Here is a 19,015-nt window from a genome sequence, read left to right on the forward strand (position 1 = left end):
GTGTTGGTTAATAATGATTCAACTCAGGTTTTGAAACTCATGTAACTACAAAATATTGTGATGGATTGAACTAAATTGAGATACAAATACAGTTAGAATAATATATCGGGATATTATAGAAAATCTTTTTATATATAAATTTGAACTTTTTATTAACAAAATATTATACTCACATTGTAATGTGTAGTTTTTATATTAACTTCTTCTGATTATTCTTTTACACATTTTAAAATCTAAACGCATGGCGCAATTTTTAAAGTGCGTTCTTTGATTGCATTCATCTTTTCATTTTGTACAATAGATTTTTCGTGTCCATAAAAATACATAATGTACATCGTACTAATCCTACCGATGTGTGGTAGCAAATCACCTAAGCCAACGCGAGTCTTACTCCAAGTGCGCTGTTTCCTCGTACCTGAAGATAAGGCTTATGTTGTCCGGGAGCGGATCCATTAGCTCGACTACTGGATCCGCTGGCTTTTGTCAGTCGAGTACATTTTTGAGCTTCACGTAAAGACAGCAGGATAGAATCATGCCGAATATTTGTATCACGCTCAGCCCGAGACCGATGGCACCGAGCAGAATCAGATGCTGCTTTACATCATCTGTCATTTGGTAGATGCATCCCTTGAATAGAAAAAGACCGAGTTGTAGTCATTTGCTCGCGTGGAAAAGATAACAAAAGGTGGGTAGCGGTAGGATATTGTTAGCCGGAGATATCGAGGATATCGATTACAAATTGTCGTTGTTTAACGCCCCTTACCGTGTAGTGTATATTGCTGGGACCATCGCGCAGCCCACACAGTGGTGAAACCGTAATGCAACACGAATCTGGTACCAAACGACCTTCGGTTGGTCTTATCAGGTCCTTTCGGCGAGACCGTAGCCAAACGCTGTTCCTCCAATCCTCAAAACGAACGGCACCACAACAGGAAAACTGTTGTTCCGGTGATTTATTCCACGGTAGAGCCGGGTCGCGTTTTACGATTCAATTCCCATTCACATTCGGGTCAGATACCGAACGGAACGAACCAGTACAACGATGGAGCAACCAGCGCAGTGAAGCCAGCACGTGGGACGAATAACGAAAATAAAAACAAATCATTTAATTACATGCGAACAGTTGTTTTGTAAACTAAGTTATATCTTATCCTTTGGCATGGATGTATCCGATTCATCCGAGCATACAGCACGATACGTACCTCTTGCTGCATGCTATCAATAGCCTGCGTTTGGCTCTCGCTCACACCGTAGTATTCCCCGAAAGTAGAATTGAGGCTATGTTGAAGCTCGATTTCGATTTGTGTCTCGTATAGATAAGCTAGTCCTCCTACAATGGCCTCTAATAGGAACACAAGCAGTAGAATAAACGTATACTGGAAAGAAAAGAGAACATTTGGTTTGAAAAAATATGCATGGAAAACAAAAAGGTTAAACAACAGGTGAAAACGATGTGTTACACTTTTCAATAATAAATATTATATTAAATTGTGACTGAATATGATAAAAGGAAGGATGTAAAAACCACCAATCGCAAGGATGAAAAATCAAACTTCAAATCAAGTTTAAACGACTAACACTGTATCGCATACATTTAGGCGCACTTCATGAATTGTCGGAATGAAATATTTCCGCAACGAAACGTTTCCGTACATCAATTCCCCGGCATTAATGTAAGGTAATGTGGGGCAAAATAATCCCTTAACCGAAAAACATTATTTTCTTCTATCCGGTTTATTGAAAGCATTCTAGTTTTCATAGTTGAATTCTTAAAAATCTTTTAAAAAAAGGTTAATGAGGCCCCGACCCGTGGGTCCCCCTCATACCGCACCGCTAGGTTGATTGCGTAGGCGAATATTAACGGTCCACAAAATGGTTCAACTACTCGATGGTTGAAAATAACGAATTAATATATCATCAATTTCATATATTTAAGTATATTGTCGCACAAGAGGTTTCGAAAAAACGAAGGTATTCATTTACTCTTTTACCCTCGTTCCTGATTTTCGAACATTTATTGAATCTTTTTATCGTTTATACGAGTATTTTGAATGCTACTGCGCTCTTTGCTTCACTCTCAAGACCATTTGTTTTTTACTATTTTATTTGAAGTGTTGAGATTATCTAAACAGCTTCTATTCGGTTGGAATTTTACCACTTGCAGTAAATTAAATAATAGTAACAAAATATTTTATCATTTAGAGCCAATTTGTTTTTTTTTTCTCGTTTTCTTTATGAGATGGTAATGTCGTGATGTGAAATTGTGATAGCATGTACTACACATGTTTATAAACACATGTCACTACTTCATATATTTTTAAGAGGCTTAATTCATCTCAAAACATCTGCATCTTGCCCCACTTCCCTACTTTTCTCAGTTAAACGGGGCACCTCGCTCAGTGTTCAAACATCCTTTCTGCGATTGCGTCTCGAATCAAGCGTGCTTTTCTCCCGATGGAATGAATCAGTGCCATTAGATTTACTGCAGCAGAAATTAGTCGGTAGTATTTCGCCGAATCAGAGCGGGAGTTACTTATCGGTACGTTCATCATTTTTGACGATTTATCAACGGGTAAGGCATGAATTTCGGGCCATTCTCATGGGCTATGAAAGCAACCGCCCGGATGAATGATTGGTAGCAATGTTTAAAGATCATGGAGCAACTTCCGCTTCAGTAGTGACAATAAATCTCGGCGATTGAGGTTTTGTTTGAGAGGATTAGATTTACAGACCCGATTTGGGATGATTCATGCCAATGGATTACACTGTTGTAATGCAGGTGGAACATGGAGATTATGGGCTGTGGAAGCACGAATTTAAAGACTATATTGTATGGCCATGCTTGAAGAGATGATATGGCAAATTGTAAAGCGAAAAATTAATTATTTGATGTTTTGTTAATTTGAACAATTACTTTATGGCATGTGTAGTCTCAAGCGTTGTTTTACAGTACAAATTATACATTTTGACATAAAACGCTATTAATTTGCTTATTTTATTCGGTTTTAGATATATCTAGAAAGGTTTTAAGTTTATAGTGACACGCGAAAACAATGCAAAAAACAAACACAAACCACTGCGAATTTGCATTCGCCGTGCGTTTGACCGGCTGTCGATGATTTAATCGACAAACGCAGCCTGGAAATAAAAACTAAACCATCCATCATCACGGTTAGGATCGTTACACTTATAGTCCCTATGGTGGTGATGCCGGAATAGTTTCACGTTATTATTGCTAACAGACTAAACGGGTCCCGCGTAGCTGACCGCATCGGACAATCCACAAAATTCCTGCACCAACCAGCTGGTATCGGTAGAATCGATCGGTCGCGTCCACCAGATACCGATTCAAAATGCACCATCCGTAAAGCAGTCGGCAATAAAATGAAAATCGTGACCGCGTGCGGACAGTAATAGAATTTAATTTATTATCGATGGGCTACTCGCCGTACGATTCGGAGTGCCTTTGGTGCATGCTAGCGAGGAAGGTTGAAATTGAACCGAAGCTAGACGGCAACTGGCGGCAGCCCCAGAGCGCCGAAAGCCATGTTACAGCTCGCGGGATGATCCAGGAAGCTAGGTGTTTATTGCGCACTGGTGAATCGGTGTGGGGACAGGTGGAATAGCCGTGTATTAGTTTTAGCATTCTATGAGCAAACATTTCCCGAGGCGTGAAATGGCCAATGTTTGGACATGGGATGGGCCTGTATGCACCGGGTCGCACGAATTGCCGCCGGAAAATGTCACATTAGCGCCATCGGGAATTTGAGGTTATGTAAAAACATTTTAACCTGGGGCTATCGGACGTGACATTTCCATTGCTTATGACCGCGACCAGGGGTGAGTCAAGCCAAGGAGCACGAGCAGTGTGACATTAATTAATCGATTATAAACTTGTCGGTAGGACGTTTAATTGAACATACATCAATGTGATTAACGATGAAGTCGGGAATTCGTGCGTCAAACCATGCTAGAGGGGCACGTGGGTATCGTCTGCGTCGTGGAAAGAGAAGCTATGCGTGCTGGGGAAAGCAAGAGTAGTCGTGCATGATCTTGCATTAGGTAATTTCTGGACATGACAATTGATGTTCTGACGTGCCAGTCCTCGCGCACTCTTGCCCAGATTGTGCAGATGGTTCAAGTTTGTCTAAACAGAAGCCGTCAATACAAATCTCATGTGATTAAAAGTAAAGATAATTAACTACTTTGGCAGAAATGTTATGTACTGAGAATGACAACAATGGATTTTTTTGCCGTGCAACAATATATTTCAACAAATTGATACGGGTTTTCAAAAAAGGTCCTTCAAGTTGATCTACATGATTGATGAAATACGAAATAAAAAAGTAGTTCTGTGTGTGACACAACTTTAAGGTTTGGTTAAAAACATTTTACAAAACAATGCTCCAGTTGGTTACCAAACAACTTTCTTTTTATGAATATTAATTCATGTTGATAACGCTATAACGATTCTATTTTTGGCTGGAGCACTGACAAATTTTAGTAGAATGGTATATACATTTCCGACCTTAATTTGTTGAAACGATGGGTCTGGAGCAAATTCGATTCGAAAAATTTGTTCAGTATCGCTGTTTGCTTTTCGTCGATGAATAATTGAAAGGGATTTTCCATGCGCAGGAAAAATAAGATGAAATAAAAAAGATAGGCGTTGTACTGATAGAGATAAGTCAACATAAAATATTCTAACGGGATCATGCCTGACGGTTGTAATTATTCATCGCAACTTATCGACCATGATGGAAAGCATCGCCCCCGAACGGTGCCTAGAATGTTTCCAGATCATCCAGCAGGCAAGTTAAATCAAGATGCTAATTTTTTCCTCTAACGACGCACGAACGATCAGACGAACGATTGTCAGAGCGAGAGCCAGCAGCTGTTGGTGTTGGCACAATTTAAAACCAATCGAATGATTAATAATTCATTTTTCTTCGCCAGTCAACCACAAACAGCTGCGGGCTGCAGGCCTTCAAATGTAGCGTAGCTCATGAATATGAGGTAGTTTGGGGATTTTCGGGGGAAAATTGCCAAGAGCAGCATTAATTTAGACAAGTGCCAACATTAAATGAATATTTTCTCGTTCTCCGTTACATACTATGTCAGTTTAGGTGTGTACTGTTTCCGAAGGAACATGGTCGTGGCGTAAAGTGTACACGAAATTGTTGTACTATTTTATTTATAATCGGTTTTATAAAAATAGGTAACGATGGTAACGATTCATAAATTCAATATGCATAATGTTAAATCGATTACAAACGTTTCGGCTGTATCAACTTGAGTATCATTGTTATAAAACCTCTACTTACCATTAACAAAATACCTCGGTGCTCGTGACAAACGGCACAACAACCGAGCACTCCGCCGATTACTGCAAGTAGGCCGGCCGCCAGTAGGGCATACGTTCCGATTACGTAGTTGGTTGTTGATAGGAGGGAAATGTACTGATGTTTCCAGAAAACTGTCCAAAGTGTAACGCCAACGATAACCATTCCTGAAATCTATAAATAGAAGATGAAAAGATTATTGTAACGACGAAATAGCGAAGATGGATACATAAATTAAATTCAATTTTGTTTTGTAAATAATAGAAAATCTCTGCAACTGGTGTACAATTGGGCAATAAAACTTTAAATATCTGAACTTCTTTCGATATAGCTCTTTCATGCTTATGGTCATGGAAGGCATGGAAGTCATGTTACATACAGCCAAATAGACAAAAAAAATACAACGGCATAATCTTCTGAACTGTTTTTCTTCAATTTTATCCCTCCACTAACTTGGTTGTTAGTGTAACGAGCAGCAATTCTAATTCGCAGGGTATGGAAATCGTTAGCAGTGTGATTTGGCACAAGACCGAGCAGAAAAGAGAATGAGTATCAAGTGGCCATGAAATGAAGAGAAAAGTTCGAGTGCACTTGGTCCGTTTCGTCCATGCTATGCTACAAATTGTTCGCAAACTAAATTGTCATTCCTCTCCGAGGTTCACAGAGTGTCTGGTCCATAAGGTACCGGTAGTAGATGTAAAAATTCAATTGTTCCTTGGGGAACGAGAAAATAGGTCCAGAGATAGCTCTTCACTTAACGCGAAAGTGGTAGTTCCCATCAGGATGCGATGGACTGCGGAAAGTCCAATTGGACTTTGGCTTTCCCAGGACGGGTTCAAGGTTTGCAGTAATGCATAGAAGAAGAAACCATTATTTCTTCATCAACTTCCGACTCCTGATGAAAGCCTCACGAGTAAATGCAGAATGAGTTCGAAAGGAAAGGAAAAAGTAGCTGGTCAAGTATCCAACCGTATTCGAATAATGTTATAACCATCAAGCGGTGCAGGGTTTATTGACTATTGCAATTGGTTTCTGACACGTTAGCTCGTTTGCGGTGAGAAATCGAATCGAAAAGAATCGAATTGAAATAAAATTTATGGGAATAGCACAGCGAACAAAAGTCAAACTTTTTGCGTTAGGAGCTAAAGTAGAAGTTGGATACTACCTTTGTGTTAGAACCGATCAGAGAAAAATGAAAGCATTTGCCGATTAAATTGAAGTCAACACTATTGTTGAGGGTAAAATAATTGCTTGAGGTAGTTAGTAGAAGCCAAGTAATAATGTTGAGTGGCACACAAGAATAGTTAGAAAATGATCAAGCGCAGGAAATAAGTCATTCACAGCTTACTTACAAAGAGAAGGATAGGTCATTCAAGTTAGAGAAGTAATTTAGGGTAGAAAATTCGCGCAGCTCGCCTAACTCGCTATAAAAAGAGTATTCCAGTTAGAAAAGGGTCACAACGTAGAAAACCTCCGACAAGTGAACATCATGATCCAGAGATAGGAGCAAAATAAACACCAGTTCTTTTCAGAACTTCCACCAAGGAATTATTTTGACTTCTTTGCCGTTCAACGCCGTAGCTCTGCGCATCCGCTTCACTTCGTTTCGACGATCACCCAACAAATAACATTATTTTTATTTTTCGTGAGTTTTACAACTTTGGTTTATTTGAGGATTACATTGTATCACAAATCTTGAACTACAGAAAGCTGTACAGATTCTAATGTTATTCTAGATACATAAACTCTTGAAAACTTTTATGTTCCATTCCTTTCATTCCCTTTGGTGCACGGTGTATGCACAACTTTATCGTAAATCTTACTTTTCCCGAAGCTACCAGCATTGGCAATCTGCTATATTAATGGTATTTTAATTGACGAAGTTCTTTTCATTTTCTTAACATTCACCCGAACCGCTTTCGAACATACATACGAGCCAATTGAATTGAGCTACAGACAAACATTCTTGAAGCACTTGAGACGAAAAAATAATACAAACCGAATCTGCACCGAACATTACGTATTCAACCGTTCTTATCGTTGGCTTCTTCATTCTCTCCAGTACTTCAGAGTTAGCATTTTAGAGTTACACGTTCTACAGTAGTGCCCCGCATAGCTCATCGCTTTCCAAATATGGAGGTTCTCTTGTAGCTGTGTGCGGTCTGCCTGGATCGATCGCCTGGAACAACGATTCTGTCCATCTGAAGTTTCTATAACGGTAGCTTTATGCCCAGGCAATGAAGCGAAGGCAAGGCCACTAGGAATCAATTAAGATATAGATAAAGCGAAGCTGAGCATTTTGGATGTATTTACTTTCCAGCTGGACATTGGTTGGGCAAGTCGAGCAAATCTTAAATGAGACGACTCATTCAGCTGACCGCAGCATCAGTTGGAATAACGACCAGTAAACCATGATCTGTGTGTGATATGGGAATGCCACAGAGGGGTACATTTGCGTTTCGTTTGATTCAGTCACCATTCCAATCTTACGCAGGCGAGCATAGGATTGATTTTCTTTGGAATTTGTATAGATTAAATGCTTGTGTGAGCATTTGAAAGGCACGCCTGTTCATCCCAATATTTTATGGGTATTGGTTTAATTTACTTCAAACTCATCGATACATCATCGATATTGCATCCCTTTAACATTCTTGACAGCTGATGCAACGAAACGAAAGAAAGGAATCGGTTTAATCAATTAAAGACATTAAAGTAAAAAACTATAAGCTTTTTCATCATTAAAGTGTTGATATACATACACGTATGCTTATAAATATCGTGCTTCGTTGTATTCAAACCCTAAGAACACTGTTTGATTGATCGTTAAAATTTTATCATCTGGTTATTCATTAAAATATTTCTACTTGGTTAATCGTGGGGATTATTATTCATTCCCAACAGGTAAAAAACAAAACCATGGAGACGTAAAACGTTCGTTGAAACAAATTATAATAAAATCGGGTTAAGATTTTTTGTTCAGAAAAGTTTACGAATACGCTCGGTAACCTTTGCTAATAGATAGGTTGACGCTTAATTTAAGTGACTATAAGCTAACTTTCATTATACGTGAATAATAATTTCTTCATATGAGAATGTTTGGTTGTGGGATCAGCATAACTATTTCCCAGAATAAAAAATTAAAATAAATCGTTTGCAAATATTCGAGTTAAAAATTTTCAAAAATTGTACTGAATATATCAAACGGATCTTAAACTGTTATGCTCTACATTCATTCTATTCCAATTGGTTTAAATCAACGTAATTGGATTCAATGGGTGTGAGTGGTAAACATATTTCTTCAGTGCATAACAATATTGATACTGTATTCAGATGCATTCCAGACACAGTCGGTTGCGCTGGTTTCTGTAGCAATAATGGAGAACATTCATCAAACATCAACAGCCAGATTAATGCAAGCGGGCGCACGCGACAGAAAAAGTTGTGTTGGTGGGATTGGGGTTTGGTTTTGGTGCAAGGTTTTTTGACTGCATTTGCACCAAAGGCGGCCGAATCTGTGGCATTGACGGTTGATTAGAAATGGAAGTCGTTTGGAGGACTGGTTTTAGTGGATGGATTCCAACTCGACACTCGAAGTACCAGAAGTCATTAGCTTCAAGTGGCAGCCACTGTTGTGTCTGCTTATATTGAATTTTTAAGGCTGCATCTGAATTGGGCAAAGAAGGGTTTGTCGGACCCCTCGAAGTCAGTGGCTGTTTGTTGCTTCATGTGCTTCATCAGCTAGCTATGTGTTGCCTAAGAACAAGAAAATTGCAGATGAGTATTTTTTATGTGAGCAACACAATTGTTCCAAAGAGCTACAGTTCGTAAGATCATTGGAGGAAATTGGTTAGAGTGTGTCTAACAAATATTTTGGTTGGTCATGAGTAAACGTTCTCGATGAGGTTTAACGCTAACATATAAAGCAAACATTCAAAATAAATAAACGCGAAGGCACAGTACGATAAGCAGCCCGAGCAACTTTACATATCACATCCAGTTGACTAATGCATGAGGCAACGAAGTTAAGAACGAGAAAGGAAACAAAATTCAAACATACCTCTGGTTTGTTAAGTTTGCATAGGTTTTATGGTTTACGTACTGATATTTTACAAAATTATGATGTTTCTTTCCTGTTGTACTGTTTCTTGTCCATACATGTCGTATCGTATCGTATGCACGGGGGCTTAAAGTACAGGCGTCGAATACAGAACTAAAAAAAAATTTGGTATTCGAGGGTAGTTTCCACATCAACGCCATCATGAGGTCATCATCTGATAGCGATAAACTCAATGGTTTTTAGGAATAATTTTCGTTAATATAACAATTTCGAAAAATTACAAAATAAATAAGAAAAGTCGTTTTGACCTTTGATATTTGGGATCTTACATTGTTCTTTTGAGAATTCTATTGCTCTTTAATATCTTCTTCTTCTTGGCGTAACGACCTCTTGGTCATGCCTGCCCGTTAAGGGCTTACGAAACTTGTTTCCCTGTTGTACGTGGATAGTCAGTCCTCTCGTACAGGGGAGGGTCCGGTCTCGGTTGGGATTCGAACCCACGCCGTCGAGGTGGTGAGCCCCGGCGCTCTTTAATGTAAGTTAAATTAAAAAAGATATAGTTTCAGAACACAAGACAAGGCAGAGATTAGCTAATAAAGTAAAACGGGAAGACTTCAAGAAGCACAATTATTATTCCTCACGTACTGCAGTTCTATCGTGCTAAAATTTGCGTTTCAGAGTTGACAGAGCGGAAATATTAATGTCCATAGGATGATTCAAATGCGTTATATCCATTCATGCAATAGCTGTAGCACCTTATCCTGGTGGCAATTCTGCAACGCAATAAAGCTGTTTGTGACACTCAGCGCTTGGGTTAGGAAATGGTATAATGGACAAACATAAAAAATGCAGTGAATTTCTTGAAAGTGATAGGAAAGCGTTGATTTTTTTTCTTTTAGCACTTTCTATGATGGTTTTTCGTGGCATAAAAACAGTATGCCCGACTCGCCGTTGATGAAGGATGTCTACTTGAAACAGCGTCATCATAAAATGGTGCAGTTGAATTGACGAGATAAAAAAAACTGCTGAAAACGGCAGCTGGTGAATCCTGAAAACTTTCGGTCTTCAAGTCAACAGGAAGCATCAGTATGATAAAGCGGTTCAGAATCATAAAAAAGTTAGAGTGATGTACTTCAAAAATTCCTGTTCCTAAGCCCAATTACCTCGCTTTTCTACTTTGATTTAAATTTTGTACGTTAACTGCTGTAGCGCTCATACAAGGAGCTCATTCAACAGTTTTAACACTTCTGATGACTTCATAGAAATCAATGTTTTAATAACGGTTTGTTAAATCTTATTTGTTCAGATTCAGTTTAACAGCCACTGCATTCGTTCTGTATGTTTTTTAGCTGATAAGCTAACTGCCTGAAGGCTTCACTGGCAAACAATAAAAATTTATTTCATACATTATCGGAAAAATATGACCAAACAAATTGTAAAAGAACGAGGCCAATGGCCGGAGAATTGATGGGGGCTTTTCTATTTGGGAACAAATTCTCGGGAATACAATGTTGTGAGGATTCGTACAATCACCCGGAGAATTCTAACATCATCGATCGTAACGACCGAACACACTCTGATGTCGGTTAAAAAAGGGTTCAAAAATCAATAGCTTTCATTTCGAGTCACTGGTTGGTTTCCGGTTGGCTCTCGTAATGGTTTCGGATTGGTTTGGCATCCAATAACAGTCGAAAACACTTCTAAGACCCTGATTCATTTACGCTAGCATGAAATTCGACCAGTCATACAATAAATCTTCATTAACACAGAACGCACAAATTAATGCACTATTCGTTCACTACCACGCGGCCGCACATAGGCAAGTCAATTCTCTATCTATTTAACTCAACTTCCTTCCAGTTCTTTAATTTCTTGGACCATGGAACAACACCCAAAGTTTGGCAAAAAAGAAACGATTACTTTTTGTCAAAAAAACAGGAGCGTTCAATAAAGAGTGAATTAAAAAAAAAGCGACATCACATCATAAGAAACTGTTAAAATCAGATAGCCAGAATTTTAGTTTTTCTAAGGCTTCGGTTATGTTGCAATGTGTTTACAAACACAGTGAAATCTACATAACATCCATTGCGTATAAACTATGTTCTCGTTGGTCTTTTTTTACTCATAAACGATTATGACGTAACCGCTGTTCAATTAGTTTTCCTTATTTATAGAATAGTAGCCTCCTTGCTATATTTCTAATACCTCCAAGATACTCATCAAGGCTCATGCAATATTTGTGAACGCTTGAGAGAAAAAAAGAAAGGCTCAAGTTAAAGAATAGTTACCTCTGGTGGAGGGCATGCATTCTATTTTTTATAATCAATTATTTTAAGTTAAAAACTTTAAATTTCTTGATGAAAAAAGATGTTTCCACCAATCTAGGCAATAAATAAAAAAGTTTGGTGTAGAATTGACAATTTGTGTTAATATATTTCCTACCAGCAACTTAACATCACTCTCTGGGAATTTGAAGTGATTTTAGAGCCATCTAAGCGGAAGCTCAGCGTAATGCCAAGTAGCTGTAACAGGAGAGATATCGTTTGCCTCAAAACACAAGTGGCCTGAGGTTGATTGTTAGGATACTGTTATTCGAATGGCTGATTATTTGAGTTCCTAGCAGAACACACCCAACGGCAGAATTATAGTCCCTGTTGCATGGATACTTCATAGCTCTTCAACTCAAGCACCCACCTGATTGCGAGACATACTTTATGGAATTCCTTTAGCTACGCAACACTGCTCCGTATTTGACCACGTGCCAACGTACATTGGCGTGATGACCTGCGTAGCAATGAAGCGTAACAGAAGCGGGGAATGTAACAGTCCTGGATCCAAATTTATTGCGATTGTCTAATCACTATTTGTTGTCATAATTACCGCTACAACATGGCGCGACCATGAAAGCTCCTTGGACTAGCATCTAATGGCCTATTTCAGTTGGGAAATTTATTGCCGAACAAGATACGTCCTATTGCGGTAGTCGAATCGTGCGGGATACGTGGGTTGACGTCCATTTTGCTGCTGTGCCTGGTCAAGAAATCGTTAAACTAGTCGATGTGCTAAATCAACGAGCTAGGTATGTTCTGGAGGATGCTCTTCAGAACATATGACCAGTATTCAAGTACTACCGTTAAGTTTGCAAGTTTATTAGATTCTGCTTAACTCAGAACAGTTCAACAGAAGTGATCCACATACCTGACATATTCATTTCAAATATTGATTACCTAATTATTGTCGATGAAAAATATATTGATTAACCATTTGTTTAAAATGATTGAACTCAAATATTCTCATTATTTGATATTTTTACCATATGTGTGGTAGATGTTAAATTTCATTTAGAGCATTTAGACAAGATTTACTTCCCACAAATAAAACACTCCGACAAAGGTGTTCGCTCGTTTGCACATGATAGGTAATTTTGAAAGAGTAATAAACCAGCAGGTGATTATTAATCGATGTCATTATGGGGCCACCAAGTGTCGTTTAGCTCGCCAAATTTACTCTCCGTTGTGTCGTATACAATACGAAAGGTTTATTTGCCAGCTCTTAACCAATCTAGTGGTTCTGAGTTCATGTCAAATCCCATGTCCCAGGGGCGTCTTACGCGGCATTTATCATTTTTACTGTAAACAATGTTTCGACAAACAATTGACTATGAACAGCCTTTGTGCAAGATTTGGAAACTAGAAGCCAAATTAAATTGTATGTTGTAGGCTACTTTGTGTCTTTAAAGAAACCTCTGCAATGCACGTCAAAACTGTAATTTGTTTTTATATGCCATGTTTGCAGGTGCGAGTGGACACATTATGTAAGAAATCGGGGGTTCTAACCGTGAACCCCGCTGATACAATGGCTGACAACCGATAAACAATAGAGCATTCGTCAAATGGTCACAGCAACTCACCTAACCAAATCCTACTAGGGGGATTTTATCAAAGGTAAACGGTCGAAACCACAGCAACATTTAAGATTTTACTAAAAAATTAGTAAGTAAGATAAGAATCCTATTGGCATGCTTGATAGTTTTGAAAGTTGGAGTTTTTAAATTTATATTTACGTAATGCTCAACAGAATCTTCTATTGGCATATGGCGTACGACAGTTCAAAGCTTTCTATTACACATGCGGCGGGTACTATCGCTCGCACCAAAGCAAAATATTGGAAACAGGTATTTCAATGACTTTGGCCGCAATTCCTCGTCTCAACAGTCCCGGAATACTGACGTACAGTTTCAATCGACGCTGTCACATCTCTATTTGAACACAATAGCTTACGGCTTCTAGTCGGCAGCAAGTATCCACGCAACCAGTCGCAGCTTTTTGGCTCACGCTATCGTACAAGTCGTTTTACGAATGGGACCGTCGGATGTGACACCGGTTTTCGAGAGCTCTATAATGTGCGGCAAAATCGAATTTTGGGGAGCGGTTCTAATCGATGGTGCTAGATGATTGGTAGACGAAATAGTTTTCAAGTACAAATCAAACACAGTCGTTCCGTTCTGGGAAGTTTGTTCCTGCGTCTCTCGATTCGTGGGTGGTGGTTAGGCCTTCGTCTACAGTTCGTTATGGGGTCTAGATGAAGAAACCTGAAGAGCCGGGAAAGGAAAATAGTTGCATACACAAGCTGATATTTGTCAAGCCGTTCGTTTGGAGCCCACAGAGAAGGTTCAGTCACTCGACACTGCGGTGCAGTGACGGACTGTTTTGGAAGATGTTAGATGTGGTAAAATTCTGGGGGTTCCAGGAAGCAAAGCCAACATTATTTCCATTCCCAACGCGAGTACGTTTCACGAATGGCCCTGTGGATTTTCTATGTGATTGGGCAGTTTTTTTATTTCATTCGTAAAAAGGAATCGGAATCCGAAACGAGTCTAAATTCTTCCTCTAGAGGCTTGCAAATCCAATGTGGAATCAACCGGAGCAAGAAAAAAGATAGAGAAAACAGCAATGCCGATATGCAATCCAATTTTCTCTCTGGAATGGACGGGTTTAAATGATAGATTTGACAGGTGTCCCCCGGACAGGTGTTGATGTGCGAAGCAGTATTAGACGAACAGCGAGTGAACAAAATCGGATCAACCCAACGAAAGTCATAATTGGTACCTTCGTCTACTGGTGATTGAATCCAGCGTTGGCCAAAACTGGCAGAAACAGGATTGCGCGGTTATTTTATCGGATTATATGCTCGTCTGTGTGGTGTTGATGCAGCACACATTTCGTCCTTACACGGAGAATTTGAGCTGTCAATTACAATTTGAGAACAGGAAGTACTTACTATATTCACGATAGTAGAGAATGTTCGTTGTCAAAGACTGTTCTAAATGGAATATTTCGATATTGATCTACGATATTGGTCCTGCGCAAGGTTTAGTTTGATTTACATGTTAACTTTCTTTTACATTAAAAATCTGCAGACATCAGAAATGAAAAACAATGATACTTTAAAAGTATCATAGTGAGTTGAAAATTTGAGATTTTAATCAATACTGTAAAAATACATCGACTATTACAGTATTTTTTTAAAAGGAAACAATTAACAATTGTTAACAGGTCTTTTTGTGGTCCGTGTTCAAGACGAAATAATAAGATAGGTTTAAAAAAATATTCGTAGAGTAAAATCAAAGGTAAGTATAAGGAACTGATACTGTTTTCATATTAAAGTTAGCGAATTATTGCGCACATCCCATTTCTAATAAGAAAAAAGGAGGACTACAGCCGCAGTTGGTGTAGACTGGATCGTATTAACGGTCATGAATTACTGTCTGTCAGCCAAAGTTCTAAAAGTTATCGTAATGTACAATGATGATTCCCTACTGAATTTGTGCCTTTAAGCATTGGGATCTTGTACGATTCCGAACGAATTTCTGAGACGGTTTCGCAGGTATGCACAATGATAGCAACGTAATCAACAATGAGGCTATTTTAAAATAAACCCGAGTCCATGTTTTCAGGCATATTTCAACGCATTATTTCTTTTGCATACCTAAGAGAGGCAAAAATGCTATATGGGCCAGTGATTTGTTTTGATTTCGTAAATAGAAAACATTCACGGACTCCCGTTCCCAGACAGGTGCTCCAAATGGGATACTAAATTATGCACCATACAAATGTCGACGGTAGTTAAAAATTATGCTGAGGTGTCTCGCCGGAGGGTGAAATGGTAGAGAGTTAAGAAAAAACAACGATGATAAAAGAGAAATACCTGCACGGGTCAGCAGGTAAACATAATGTTGCGGTAGCGTTAGAATATCTGTCTTCACAAAAGGGCCGATTCATGAAAAACGACATGGCGTGGGCTAAATGGCCGGGGTTGCGACTCCTACTACCCCAAACTGCTTGAAATTCATCGCATTTTGTACCAATCATTCTGCTATGTTTTTTTCTTTCAAAGATTTTGTTTTCATTTCCCTCCAAAAAGATGGATGGTCTGACGATAACATCGGACCACTTTTCCAACGACAAGTTTGATCTCTAACGACCTGACAGATTTGAAACAAAAATTGACCCGATGTCGATTTTGACTTCACGTGTCAAACCGACTCTTTCGAAACCTATATCAAGAGAAAGGAAGGGTACAAAAAAGAAAGTATAAAAATAAATCAACCCAGAAAGTCATCTTTTTGATAGTGGCCACCATCACGTGCTACCGCAAGTTGCCTCAATGATTTGTGCCAGCTTAATATGGTTCGTTTCCTGACATTTTTCGCTTTCTAGACGTTCTCAAACAACTTTAATGTCTACTGTGGAGTGCTGGATGCTTGAACGAATGGGGGAAAGCAATCAGTTTTCCCAAGACACCTGCCTGTTTCAAAGGCTTTTCATTCCGCGCTAGCTCGATACAATGAAATTCGCCACGAAACTAAGCCCGCCGTGTTGTTATCGGTAGATTTATGATCTATCCGATCAGATAATTAGAATCTAAAGCTTTCGAGCTTTAGAGCTATTTGGTGGGTGGCATCTAATTTGAGGCAAACGACGGCATGAACTCTACCCATTTCTATTTTCGTGTGGATAATTGCTCCTGGGCATATCAGTAGAATATTTCCGTTTATGTTATTTGAACAGTTGTAATCGCTGATATTTCGTTGAATGAAATCGTTCTGGCTTCAAAAAACTGAGTGAAATTTGCTTTATTTGTCTATACTACATTGAAATAAAATTGTTTATGATAAACTTGAAAAAAAAACCTAGGTAAAAAACTAAGAATCGAACAACGTTATGGTAGAGCTATATCTTCTAGAGTTACATTAAGAGCTATGAAACGATAGTTACTTACCAGGAACATTGTGTTGAATATGTGCAAGGAATACTTAATGAAGTTAATGCTACAACAATCGGAATCCCGCGTTTTCTGCTTTGGTGTGTTGGGTGAAGTTTTCTGATTCGATCGGGAACCGTTCCTGCCATTGCTAGTTCCAGCACCGGACCCGCTAACGATGACCGGATTCTGTTTCACCTTGCGACCCGCAGCCGCTGACGGGGTGCCCGACGTCGTCGAGCCTCTGTAATGTAGGGCCTCCGGATCGAACGGCTCGATTTCGGAGGAGTCGTCCGGTCCAAGAAAGTGTCCCATCTGTGAGGACATTCATGCGGTGCCGCCGCGTAAACGCGCAACGAGAAAGAAAACTCAAACCAACGTCCGAAAAGTTGTCCTTACGCGTTCTACCGTGCGGCTCGCACGGTATGGGTCGGTTAGTTGGATATCGGTTATTTATGGCACGGTGAACGGCACAGACCCAGTATAATCGATTTGCCTCAGCTTGCAAACGACCGACTTCTAACGAGTTCGCGATGGTATCATAAATATTCTATCGTGTTTGAGGCAGAACCGTGTGGATATGACGACGAATAAAGTAAAATGCCGTAAACTATGCGTTGCTAAGCGAACACCGATGGTGATCTTGAAATGTTTTTTTTCTCCTTTTTTAACATTCAAACTAATACCACCACTAATGAGGTTTTATCAAACCACGCACACTTTTCCACCAGTGTATCACGGCAACACTAAAAAAGAAACTGACATTCTTGGCGTGACCCAATGATTTGTTGCAATTTAGCCAACGTCTTCCACGCCTTTGCGTTCAATCGCGCCACGGACGAGATACACGAATTTTTTTTCGGGGGTCCAAAATCAAAAGGTAGTCAATTAAAGGCGACCGTCAGCAACGGGCGATGTAGTAGGTTCCTTTGAAAACCGATGTTGGTCTGCTGCAAAACTGCTGGCGTTACCGGTCAAGCCATAATATTCTCATCGTCTGGACGCAATGTTAAGGCGATTGTTTCGTGACTCACGGACGGCGTATTACGCATGATGATGACTCCGAGGACGGCGCTCCTCGCCAGCATAAAGACTAGGCAGTCCGGTGTCCGGCATACGCGCGTCGACGGAAGACATTTCCGAGGGTTGCCTGCTTTACTCAAGAGATTTACGGACAGTCACCGGCGTCGTGACTACTTTCAGTCCAATACATTCCAATCAAATCGGCGAAACGGTGGTTGGGCTCACTGATTGGATGTAGGTTGGTGATGACAATTGATTGAACTCGACGCTTCGATCATTATCGAGGACTATGAATGTTGAACTGGATCCGCTCCGCTTCTTAGATGCTCTCGTGAAAGGACGGCGTTTATTCCGTGCATCGTGCAGTGGCGATACGAAGGCGCTTTTTGCGCTTCGGCGAGATAATACCGGGCTGGTATTCAGCGTTTGTCGACGTGTTTGCTTCCTTGGGCACCGGGACGTACCGTTTAACTATCGTTCACAAAAGCCAAGCCACCACAGGAAAGAGTGAGTACGTTTGATGCAAACTTTCACCATATCAGATGGTATCTAGAACAAATCTTGTTTTCCGTGGTGCGTTTAGCACCCTTAAAGCACTTCACAAATGGACGTCGTACATTCTTGGCTGCTTGCCATTAGAACCTGGAATGAAAAAAATATGAAAATTGATTAATGTCCCGTACATTTTACTTCACCTCTGACCGATTAAAGTACTTAAGGATTTTCGGAAAAACTTGGGCGTATGCAAAACCCATCTTTGGATATTTTTTTTCTCTAGAATTGAGTGATACGAAGCAGCACAACTAAGCGCCCAGAAGGTTATGGAGCGAATTTAAAAATAATTAACAACTTCCTGATTCTATTAATTCCAACCGTTAAGATCTATTGCTTCAAAGCCGTTTCATAAATAAAAGGATTTTTTAGACGAACCCTGATTTTTTGCATTATTTTTATCCAGCCATTTGATTCATGGAAGGCAAATTTTACAATAATTTGAATTAATAAAAACAGTTATCAAAGCTGGGTCGTTTCATTATGGTGAAATGTTCACAGAAAAATGTTGTATCTGTCAAATGAAATGTACAGAAGCAATGATTTTGTAAATATATTAATATACGAAGATGAGTGATTTTTTAATGTTATTCTAAATATATTTGATCTGATGCGGCGGTGTGTACAAACATTGATGAAATTTTTTATGTCTCAACTTGTTGTATATGTTGTTTAGATTGTATTTAAATTATTGGAAATTATTTGAATGTTACATGTTCTTTACTATTATTGGTATTTTGAGAATGTTGGAGTATGCAAGTGTTTTCTTGTGAGCAAC

General features: G+C 39.3%; 1 protein-coding gene across 1 annotated transcript; it reads right to left on the minus strand.

Moving 5' to 3' along the window:
• Positions 1-205: 205 nt before the first annotated feature.
• LOC131287875 (CD151 antigen-like) lies at positions 206-17,493 on the minus strand. Its single transcript, XM_058316964.1, has 5 exons — positions 16,681-17,493; positions 5,325-5,516; positions 1,203-1,376; positions 764-937; positions 206-627 (listed from the first exon to the last, which is right to left on the minus strand). Exons 1-5 carry the CDS (start codon positions 16,987-16,989, stop codon positions 484-486), a joined length of 993 nt encoding a protein of 330 aa, XP_058172947.1. The 5' UTR covers positions 16,990-17,493; the 3' UTR covers positions 206-483.
• Between the last annotated feature and the right edge of the window lie 1,522 nt (positions 17,494-19,015).

This window comes from Anopheles ziemanni, chromosome 3 (assembly GCF_943734765.1).
Source record: "Anopheles ziemanni chromosome 3, idAnoZiCoDA_A2_x.2, whole genome shotgun sequence".
Lineage (NCBI taxonomy): Eukaryota > Metazoa > Arthropoda > Insecta > Diptera > Culicidae > Anopheles > Anopheles ziemanni.